The sequence below is a fragment of the Centropristis striata genome, chromosome 1 (assembly GCF_030273125.1).
Source record: "Centropristis striata isolate RG_2023a ecotype Rhode Island chromosome 1, C.striata_1.0, whole genome shotgun sequence".
Classification (NCBI taxonomy): domain Eukaryota; kingdom Metazoa; phylum Chordata; class Actinopteri; order Perciformes; family Serranidae; genus Centropristis; species Centropristis striata.
This window is the reverse complement of record NC_081517.1, coordinates 44082897-44095118: the sequence shown is the minus strand read 5'-3', so window position 1 is coordinate 44095118 and position 12222 is coordinate 44082897. Positions and strand designations below refer to the sequence as shown.

Genomic DNA, 12222 nt, shown 5'->3' with positions numbered 1-12222 from the left:
GTGTGCAGACTGTTTTTTTTGTTTTTTTGAGGGACGATTCTGTCTGTGGAACTGCTTCACTGTGGTCCAGGACTTCATTGCTGTTCGACGATGCTTCTGCGTGTTAGGACATCGACACGAGGATGCTTGTCGTACCAGGAGGAAGGTAGGAACCAAAACAAAAGGAAACCCACCTGAGAAGCTCTTTACCCATTTTTTTGCTACTTTATTCCGCCTGAAACTCGGGTTATTTTTTGTTCTTGGGCACAAGACTAACCAATAAATGACAGTTGACAACCAAGATAAACTGATAACTGAAAAAACTGACATCATAACTGAAGGCTGACGACGGAGAAACATTCAAAGTAAAATGGTTCAAACCGGGAAGACAAACGACTTTAAGTGAATTTAAAAGAGTATAACTGAGAAACAGTGAAGTGGTACCACATTTATTATTTTTTTCCTAAAACAAATGCCCATTTTTCTTTTATTATTTTCCTAATTTTTTTTTAACATATTGAAATACTTTATTTTTGTTTTACATCCATTCTGGTGGTTTAATTTTTTTGTTTATTTGAGCTAATTATTTTTACATGAAGATATTTCTACTTTAACAGAATGTAAATGAAACTGAACATGATATTTACATAATGATAATTTTCTGTTTAATAAAGCTGTGGCCCGGTGTGTTGTGTGGGTTGGAGGTCTTATTTACTCCCTTACAGGGTCTGCTACTGCCAATCTCCTTTCCCAAACCTAGAAGATCAGTGAGCGTGAATCTGAGTAAACCTGTGATAATTCTGAGCTGTATGGTCCTAAGTCTAAGATTTTTAATACAGACCCTAGATTTAGATATTGTAGATATTATACTTAGGTCAGCAGCATTGATCTCTTCTATAAGAGAGAGGGACACACGTCCAGGTCACATCAACATGTAAAAAAGCGATGCCCCAAATCAGTCAATCACACTATAAATTGCGTCATCCGAGACAAATGTTTTATTGTATCACTTAGACACATGAATGAATATGAACATACAGCAGAGAGATGCATCATTCAGAAGAGGAGAAACATACAGGATGTTCTTGATATTTTACATGTGTGAAAACAAAACAGATGTGGAATCAGTCCAAAAGCAGACAGTAATAATTAGATTTTATTTAAACATTATCTGACAGATAAAGTGTAATTCTTCACCACATGGCAAATCATTCCAGTTTGCTGTTGCAGAATCCCAACCTACAAGCTCAACACAGTCTTCATTTGTATACCAACCGTTACCATTGTCAGGCTGGCCTCTTCTCCAGTACCTATAGATGAACAAACACTATTATTATATATATACAAAATATATAAACAAACACAGGAAGCTCAGGTGTTTGATTTGAGTCACATCTTGGATCCTCCAAAACATCATTTCACTGTGGCCAGAACTTTTGAATCAATTAATTAATTAATAATCAATTGAAGTCTGTAGTCACTGTTTGTTTGCCTGTTATGACACATTATGAATGTAACACAGTGACGGTCAATAAATAATAAATAGAAAATGTCTTACGTTGTGGAAGCTGCTGATCCATCGACCCATTTCCAGTTGTCTTCACTCTCTTCATCAGTCAGACCAATCCAGACATTCTGGTTAAATGAGCTGATGAATTCCTAGATTTCAAAGATTATAATTAGTTCTTTATCGCTCATCATTTTTAAATGATTATTTTTTTGGCATTTTTCATGCTTTATTGAAAGTAATAGATAGAAAGGGGGATGGCGGCACAAGGACCTCAGGCCGGATTCGAACCCGGCTCCGCCGCAGCAAGGACTCAGCCTTAATGGTACGCGCTCTACCAGTGTGAGCCACTGGGACGCCCCTATTTATCACTCTTTATTGACTGTAGAAATGTAAACCTGAAGACACCTCATCTGAGTAGGAAACGCTTTAAAAGTTTAAACAATCTTCCTCTCACATTGTTTATATTGTGTTATTGAGTGTTTGTAGACTTCTTCCTCTTCTTTGAACATTTCAGGAAGACTCAACCTGCTTTGCTACACCAACCTTTTTACCACTTCCATCTTTTTTAAAAGGCCAAATGCCGTTTTATTTCTTCCTCTTTCAAAAATCCCAGAAGCTGAAAATGTTTGTTTCCTATTCAGTTACTCAAGACATGTTTTTCTCCTGTGTTTACATTCATTTCCGAAGAAAATCTTTAACATTAGAAAACATAAATAACAAGGACATATTGAAGTCCTTTGTCTGATAACGGGGAGTAGGTTTTGTATTTTGATGACATTTACAACCGTTTTAGAAGTATGTTTACAGAGAATAAATAAAAAGTCATCAGGTTCAAGAGAAAGAAACATCCAGTCACTCACCTGTTCCTCTAGACTCGATATGATCACCAGGTGTCCACCACGAGTTTCACACTCTCTTCTGCTGTTAGACCAGACTTTCTCTGAGGTGGACATCCAATAACAACTCTTGGCAAACTTCATCCACTCGTCAGGACAGCACGTTGTCTCTGTTTAACAGCAGAGAAAGATGTTATTTTTGTTAGAATACTGTATTCAACACTGTGACATGGAGTCAAAACACAATACAGAGCATCAGGCAGAAATATTGGTGTCATGTGGTTGTTCTGAAGGCCCATTGGATCTTTCCCTAACCCTAAACTTAATCCTAACAAAGTGGCTATTGTGCCTAAACAGAACATTCTTTTTTTTTCAAAATCACAGTAACTGAAAATGTTTGTGTCCTATTCAGTTACTAAAACACATGTTTTGCTTCTGTGTTTACATGTATTTCTGATGTTAATCTTTAACACCAGAAAACAAATAACAAGGACATAGTAAGGTGAGTGGACATATTTAAGTCCACTCACCTGTTCCGCTAGAGTCGATATGAAATTTGAATTTGATGTGTGCTGCAGTGGGTGGACCCTATGAGGACTACAGGAGATCTGCACTTGAGTTTCTCATGAAGTATGAAATGTTCTGGCCAGAAATAACTTTGTACTTGTTCTTCAACAAATGTATCTGTTCTTGTGGAGTATATGTTAGCATTTAGCCATCTGTCCTTCTATCTGAATTAGCTAAAAAAGTATACTGTTTAAAAAGTTGCTTAAAATGAAACCTTGTAGTAATTCTGAGGGTTAGAAGAGAAGATTGATCCCACTTTGTAAAAATGAAGCTACCACCAGCAGCAGGTTAGCGTAAATTAGCATAAAGACTGTAAAACAGGAGGAACAGCTCAGTTTGAAGGAGGCAGAAATGCCTCCCAGCACTTCTAAAGCTCACTCAAAACATCTTACACCTCGTTTGGTCTGAACAGGACCGCACTGGCTATCTACATCAGGCTAGCTGTTTCCTCTTGTTTCCAGTCTTTGTGCTAAGATAAGCTAACTGGCTGCTGATCCAGCTTTACTGCACATAGAATAAGTCTAATTTCCAAAATGTTTCAAAGTATTACTTTGATTCAAATGATGATATTTTCTACTCACCAATATATTTTTGTAGTTCATCTCTCTCTCTGGTCAGGTTGTGGTTGAGGCTTTTCATTTCGTCTCTCTCGGTGGTCAAGTTGTGATTGAGGCTTCTCATTTCGTCTCTCTCGGTGGTCAAGTTGTGATTGAGGCTTCTCATTTCGTCTCTCTCGGTGGTCAAGTTGTGATTGAGGCTTCTCATTTCTTCTCTCTCGTTGGTCAGGTTGTGGTTGAGGCGTTTCATTTCTTCTCTCTCGGTGGTCAAGTTGTGATTGAGGCTTCTCATTTCTTCTCTCTCTCTGGTCAGTTGGTGTCTTTGTGGAATTACTGACAAAACAAAGATCCAGCATGAGGAAAGCTCAAGGATCACTTACCCCTGGATCCACCCATTATAATCAATGTGTGAGATTCCACCGACTGCAGATCCGCTGCGTAATGAGTCCGACGACGCATGGCCATCCGACAGCCCTCGCAACACTTGCGCAGAGCTTCTATTTTTGTCGGACGACGGAGCACGGCGGATGAATTCGGCACAGAGCAGATCGTTCGGGACAGGAAGTCGTGCACAGACACAAAATAAAACATCCGGTATATTTTCAAAACAAAATACCTCGGGTTCACTGCAGCTCGTATTTCACAACGTGAAGACGTCATGATGGGCGGGGACAGACTTGAAGTCAACAGGTTAGAGGTTTTCACTCGTCTTTTCACACCGCTCACTCCGGTGCTTGTTGTAAACAAACAGAGGTTGCTAAGTGAACACCTCCTGCAGCAGCAGCACATACACACTGTACTGCTACAGAGCTAACTGTTAGCCTGTTAGCACATACACACTGTACTGCTACAGAGCTAACTGTAGCTAACTGCCACTAACGAGGTCCTCGTTATCGCTCGTTAGGACGGAGTCGCTGGATTTGTCTCCAGTCATTAATGAGGAGATGTTGATTCTCTTCCAGTTATATCAATTGATTACGCGTGAATTTGCGAGATCTCGTGCGTCCTCGGGACTCTGCTGTACGCAACAGCTCGGAAACAGACGGATCCGGTGTGTGTTGACGGACTGCGGAGATACGCAGCCGTTGCGGACGGACCCCTTTCGGATTTGTAACGCATCCAGTGGAATCCCGGGGTTACATCATATATGCATATGGTTACTGTGTCACAACCATCGGTCAGAATAGATTAATTTAGAAAACTCACATAGGACCAGCAGGACAATGAGGGCCACCAGGAGGAGAAGACACAGCAGCCCCAGAAACACTGCAGCAGCTCCCAGACAAGTCCTCTTTCCTGGACTCACACTGACTGAAGAGACTGCAGACACAAATAAACAGCTGATCAGAGAGGCTGTAGTCAAAATTTACATTTAATACGGAGATATGCTGTTCTGCTTAGTTAGAAGTTAACAATTAAGAGTTGGTTTCGGCTATCTTACTGTATGGAAAATGTGTTTTTTTAATCTCCTGTGAGTAACTCATCCATCTAATCTCATGGTCAAAACAATATTCCATATATGAGACAGACAGACACATATAAAAAGAGAGATACTTTGCTGCTGGTCCCGAGTAGCGTTGTCTCCTGATTCGCCCTGCAGTTGTTATAAATCCCCACACTGTCGATTTCTTCATAGATGTCTGTGTTTCTGTCCTTCTCACCTGCCTGAAATCTAACTTTCTTGGTGAGGTCTGGCTCAATGTAGGTATGCTCAGACATGTTTTCTCACTTCAGCTGAAAACACTCAGAATGACTCTGTTCTGCGTTCTTTTCTGCTCTAATAACAGGGAAGTAAACAGGGGAAGTAAACATTGAAGCTATGATCACAGCCCATCAATTATCTCTGTATTGTTTAATTGGAGGTGGACACGAGAGATAAAGTTCAGTATTTTATTTGTTGAATATATTTGTGGAATTTTGTTAATATACATTTTGGAGCCAAACAGAACTGGACCTGTACTCTAATGCAATGCACACATGCACACTAATACTCTCGTATAAATGTGTTACTTTATCTTGTGACTTTTGGTTCATGCTAATATGTCAAACAGTCAGTTTGGTAAAAACTGTCAAAAATTCCTACAAACAACCACATTAAGACACCAAGACATTGAGGGACAACATAGAGAAATACATGCTCAAAATTTACACTTAATACGGAGATATGCTGTTCTGCTTAGTTAGAACACGGTAAAAAAAATGTCTGTAGATTTTACGGTGAAAAACTGATAAATCATGACAGTAAAAAAATGTAAAATGAGAAATGTGTTAATTCAGTTTCAGTAACAATGTAACAATGTAAATGTATATATCAGCCAAAACTGTATTTTTTTTACATTTAAAAAAAATAAAATAAATTACTCCACTGTAAAATACACTGGCACTGTATTTGTAGCAAAAAATATACTGTAATGTATATACAAGCCATCATTTTTGCATTTATTTAAAAAAACAACTTTTTTTCACTGTTAAATGTACTAAACACCACATCTCTAACAGAAATATACTGTAATATTTAATGGTAAAATCTTGAATTTATGCAGCAATTTTAAAGTTTTTTCTTGTCAATTATATGGCAGAACAGCGTTTCTTTTGATGAAAAAACTTCTTTTTTTTAATGGTAAGATATGGAATAAAATGGCAATCTTAAACATGAAATCAACAGTGCTAATATAATTTTACCGTAATATATTTTTAAAATATATATATATTAAGTTCTGGCAATTACAGCTGCGTTTTTTTTTTACCACAAAAACAACAGCTTTTTTTGTTTTTTTACAGTGAAGTTAACAATTAAGAGTTGGTTTTAGCTATCCAATAGGATCAAAAATGTTTTTTTTTATCTCTAGTTAGTAACTCTAATCTCACGATAAAAACAATATTCGATGTATGTAGGACATATGAGAGACACGGACAGACAGACAGACAGACAGACAGATAGATTTATACTTTGCTGCTGGTCCTCAGTAGTGTTGTCCTGTGTTTTGTCCTGTGTTTTGTCCTGTGGCGTGCTCTCTTCTGCCCAGCAGTTGTCATAAATCCTCACACTGTCGATGTCATCACAGTCGTCTGTGTTTCCGTCCTCCTTCTCACCGGCCTGAAATCTAACTTTCTTGGTGAGGTCTGGCTTGGCGTAGATATCCTCAGACATGTTTTCTCACTTCAGCTGAAAACACTCAGAATGACTGTGTTGTGCTCTGACCAGTCCCACTGTGATTTAACATTTAAATATCATGATGCTGTAGAGGTAATTTGGCTACATGAGTTGAATTGCAGGGAAGTAAACAGGGGAAGTGAACATGGAAGCTCTCATCAATTATCTCTGTATTGTTGAATTATTAACTAAAAGCCAGTACATTCACCCTTTTGTTTACTTTGTGTCCAACTGCTTAATTGTGGAAGTGATCCGCTAACAGTTCATCACAATTATTCCAGAGGGCCTCACTCCAGACCTTAGGACCAACCTGCAGCTGGACATCACGGATCAACTGATGGATCTCTACGTGACTGAAGAGGGAAACATCCAGCAATCACAGCAAGTGGACAAGAGAGAAAAAAAGTTCAGAAAGTATTTGTGAAATTTTGTTAATACACATTTAAGACGGGAAAGCATTACTGCATTTCTACCATTAAAACCGGTAAACCATATAGGTCATTTTGTAGTATTTGTAGTTTTTTCCACCTATTTTCGGTCTCTTGGCCAATGAAATGCATCAGAATACATGTGGGAGTGTCGCAATGCAACATGGGACTTTTCCAGAACTTTGAAATCATCACCAAAAAAAGACAAAAAATGACCAGAAAAGACACAAAATGACTAAAAAAAGACCCAAAATGACCAAAAAGACACAAAATGACCAAAAAAGAAAGAAACAAAAAGACCCAAAATGACCAGAAAAGACACAAAATGACTAAAAGGTAATTTGAGTTTGAGACCCCTGCTGTAGATTCTACAGATGCAACAAAGTTGTTCTGCATTTTACTGAACGTGATTCGATTTCTGTCAAACTCGAGAGGCGTTTCTGATGAAACGGTCCACTTCCTGTCCTATTATGTCGTGTATTTTCGGCCTTGCTGGCTCTGCAGGTTCACATTGATCCCGCCTCAAACAGTCTCACCACGGTAACGCCTCTGTTATTACCTCCGAAGGCGGTACAGAGCCGGATCACTTGGTCCTTCCATTACACCTCTGGGACGTTCAGATTGAAAACAGACACGTAAATATCTGAAGGCGGCTACTGTTGATTTGTTGTGAATGTGATTGAATGAGTTGAGTGCAGCAACACTGACCCTTTCATGGATTATCTGGGAGTTGAATGTTTAATGACTTCCCAGAATTATTAATATTATTATCTTTATTAACATTGATCCTGTGCTTTAACGGTGTTACTGTGATCTGGTGTTTCAACATTTCCACGTTGTTGTAGCTGGTAATTATTTGTTACAAACAAATGTGATTACACCACGAGTGATGGAACAATATAGATCAGGGGTGTCAAACTCAAATACACAATGGGCCAAAATTTAAAACTTGAATAAAATCGCAGACCAACATTGAACAAATAAACCTTTTACCAGCGGGTCAGCTTTTATAGTACAATAATAATATAATAATTTGGTATTGCCCCGCGGGCCAGAGTTTGACACCCCTGATATAGATGGTGAATGTAGCTCCATTTTTGGATTAAGTGAGAAACCCTCTGCTCAGATTTTTTCTGTCAAACCCACACTGTATTGTAGCACACTTGTTCCTGTGCTTCCTTTATATTGGTTGCGTGACAGCAGACTTCTGAGTCCATGGATTGGAGCAGGGCCGGCTCTAGGTATAGGGGACATAGGTGGTCGCCTAGAGCGCCATCTGCTGGAGGGGCGCCGCCAGTCACCCTCGAGGGAGAAAAAAACCAAAACAATAATTTGCGATGCCCAATGTCGCCCTCCCTTCTTGTTCTGTCTTTAAAATTATAAATATTAACAAAATAAATAAACAGATAAACAATGACATTTTGTCACTTGGGGTGCTGAGTCATGGGACATGTGGTCATTGCCTTGCCCCCCTTTAGACGGTCAGATCGCTGTCACAGAGGTCAGGTCATTTCAAGTGACAGACATGTTATGTTTTGATATTTTGCAAGATGAAACGGCCTTCAAAGCTCTCCGGTGTGCAGTATCGAAAGAGAAGAAAAGAGGAGAGAGAAGAAATCCCAATATAAAGGTAACATTATGTCATCTTTTTTAAATAGTTAAGCACATTTTTTGCGTGGTTTGCACTTTTATTGTCTCTCTTGTCTCTAACTTTGTTAGCGGTCTCCAGCTGTGCTTCTTTGCGAATGCACTTGTAAGTTAATAATTATATAGACAGACAGTTGTATTATATAGCCTGGTTGGCACCATGGGCAAACAAAAACTGGAGTTGCACCCTCCGTGAAACAGCAAGCGGAGCTGTTCAACACCAATGGATCTCGCCGAGGGCACCAAATGGGCTAGAGCCGGCCCTGGATTGGAGGTAAATCAAACACATAGATTCTTAATGATTTTTTTATTATCTAATAGTGAGCACGACATGGAAACTTATTGGAAGAAACAAAGTTTCTACTCTATAACACTAAAATGTTTGGAAGAAGATTTGTAAAACAGGACAAAAAAATGTACCCTGATTTGCACATTTATTTATTTTCAGTGTGAAAGTGTTGAAGTTGTGGATTGTGAATTGTTTGTTAGCTTTGTGATGATTATCAGAAACTATTATGTTGTGTTTATTGTCAATCAATTAAACGACTCTTTCATTTATGTCAACATGTAAAAAAGCGATGCCCCAAATCAGTCAATCATACTATAAATTGCTTCATCTGAGACAAATGTTTTATTGTATCACTTAGACACATGAATCAATATGAACATACAGCAGAGAGATGCATCATTCAGAAGAGGAGAAACATACAGGATGTTATTGATATTTTACATGTGTGTGAACAAAATAGATGTTGAATCTGTCCAAAGGCATACAATAATTATTAGATTTTATACAAACATTATCTCACAGATAAAGTGTAATTTAAAACTGCATCTTAAATCATTCCAGTTTGCCGCTGCAGGAGCCTGACCTGCAATCTCAACACAGTCTTCATTTCCGCTGTTAGTAGGCTCGCCTCCTCTCCAGTACCTATAGATGAACAAACACTATTATTATTATTATTAGAAATGAACAATGTTATCATTGTACATCAGAGCATGTTATTATTAGGTCCCAGTATAATTATGATTTTAACAGAACATTACATATAAACAAACACAGGAAGCTCAGGTGTTTGACTTGAGTCACATCTTGGATCCTCCAAAACATCGTTTCACTGTGGCCAGAACTTTTGAATCAATTAATTAATTAATAATCAATTGAAGTCTGTAGTCACTGTTTGTTTGCCTGTTCTGACACATTATGAGTGTGTGATGAGTAGGGCTCTCCCCTTCCTCTTGCCAGTGCAGCCACACCCCTTAATCAGCCTAACTGATAACAGGTGAGTGTTAATTACCCCACAGTCTCTTTAAATGTAGCTGCAAGCAGGCTGGCCTTGCTCTCTCTACCCGACCGTCCTGGTGGAGCAATATTGTCCCGGTAAGGTAAGCACTGTCATGGGTATGAAGTATGTTTTTAGCACAGACTTAAGTATTTTTTTATTCATGTAGATTGTTGCAGGAAGGATCACAGCTATATGTGGACGCAGTGGCTGCTCCCCTCCTTGCGCTGTGTAGCACTTAGTGCATTTGTAGTCCAGATCACATGCAGACAGTAACCTGTAACTCTCAGGTAAAATGATAATTTGTTATATTTTTTTTAACCATGGTTGTGTTTAAGATACTCCTCCACCTTTTAACAAATGTTACCTTTTAAATTCACATTTGAGTTGTGTGCCATCATGTTTAATGTAACTACTTGCCTCTCGTGGCAGGAATGAGATGATGATGGTGATTGCTGCATGACCTAATTGCTGTAAGACAATTGCCAAGGTAATGCAATACCTTCAGTAGCAATTTTGTGGCATATTTATTTATTTTGATGATATGGTTTATTTTTGTCCTATTAGGAGGAGCTCTGACCTACTGCTGTTTTTGTCCCTACTTAATTTACTTTGTATATTTTTTTGGGTTATTCTGCTTTATTATATTACCTGTGAGTGATTTTTATATAGTTGTTATTGGTGCCAGTACAGGTGGGCTGCCATATTTCTGTAGGCGGTGGGTCACATGGTGGAGGTCTTTTTGTCTGCTTCTCCCCTGCTTGTGTTTTGCATGTATAATTTACCGCATTTTGCATGATTATTTTGATTTTGTGTGAAACTTATTGCGTGTCTTTTGTATTGCAGTGCGTTTGACTTCCCTTTATCCCGGCCTGGTGGTGGTGGTTCCCCCTTCCCTTCACTCACTCCCTCCTGCAGACTTCCCTGACACCCCCTCCCTTGTACTGGTAGCCATTTTAGCTTGTCACTGTTGAGATTTTAATTATTTAGATATAAAATAATGCACACAATACTTAAAATGCGCATGTCTATACCTGGAAACGCACGTCTCTGCTCCTCGTTTTTTTTTAATTAAGAACCTAAATAGTAAGTGTGTATTTCCCTGGGTGAAACTCCCAGGGTGGCGTTGTCACATCCAGTGTCAGGGGCTTATAGTTGCCCCGGTCACAAGTGTAACACAGTGACGGTCAATAAATAGAAAATGTCTTACGTTGTGGAAGCTGCTGATCCATCGACCCATTTCCAGTTTTCTCCCTCTTCATCAGTCAGACCAATCCAGACACGCTGGTTTAATGAGCTGATGAACTTCTAGATTTCAAAGATTATAATTAGTTCTTTATCACTCTTTACTGACTGTCTTCCAAAGAAATGTAAACCTAAAGACGCCTCATCTGAGTAGGAAAAGCTTCAGGCCGCTGGTGTTGTTCAAACTGTCCTGACTTACTGAGTCATCGTTAATGTAATTAGAGACAGCTGAACTTTTCCTACTGTGCAGAGTCAAAACGTCTGCTGGCCTGCTGTGATGATGCAGGTAGAAGAGTCACAAGATTCAAAGGTTAATGAATCATTTAATCACTTCCTTCTTTTTGTTAATCTCCCTCTCACATTGTTCATATTGTATAAGAGCGTGTAGACTTCTTCCTCTTCTTTGAACATATCAGGAAGACTCAACCTGCTTTGCTGCATCAACCTTTTTATTACTTCCATCATCATTACTTTAAAAGGCCAAATGATGTTTTAATTTTTCCTCATTCGAAATCACAGAAGCTGAAAATGTTTTTCTATTCAGTTACTGAAAACATGTTTTGCTCCTGTGTTTACATCTATTTCTGATGCTAATCTTTAACATCAGAAAACATTAATAAACATTAATAAATTCGACAAATTTAAGTCCTTTGCCTTTTAACTCTATGGGGTTTAGGGCTATTTCGTCCATGTCTGAATCCTTTTCATCCTGACTGTATACACCACTTTAAAAATATGTTTAAATGCCATGTTGGTATATTTTTTTCAGCACAACCTCACCTACATGACCTAATAATAATTGTTCCTTTTTGGTTCAAAATGTTGGTCAGTAAGTCAGAATAAAAAATCAAAGAAAAACCAACATAAATGTGATCTTGTGATTGTGTGTGATCCTGTCATCCAACTCTGGCTTTTATTCTAGTCTTTGTTAGTCATTAGTGATTTTAAATATTTTTTTTTCCTTTCAAAACACTATCATGCTCAATAAAGAATTTTAAATGTGTCAAATGTGACCA

The 12222-nt window shown here is 38.4% G+C and overlaps 1 protein-coding gene across 1 annotated transcript; it reads right to left on the bottom strand.

The window, feature by feature from the left end:
- Positions 1-1465: 1465 nt before the first annotated feature.
- LOC131973155 (asialoglycoprotein receptor 1-like) lies at positions 1466-6600 on the bottom strand. The gene is made up of 5 exons (XM_059335071.1): positions 6399-6600; positions 4656-4814; positions 3474-3782; positions 2350-2495; positions 1466-1638 (listed from the first exon to the last, which is right to left on the bottom strand). The coding sequence occupies exons 1-5, from the start codon at positions 6598-6600 to the stop codon at positions 1534-1536; spliced, it is 921 nt and encodes a 306-aa protein (XP_059191054.1). The 3' UTR covers positions 1466-1533.
- Between the last annotated feature and the right edge of the window lie 5622 nt (positions 6601-12222).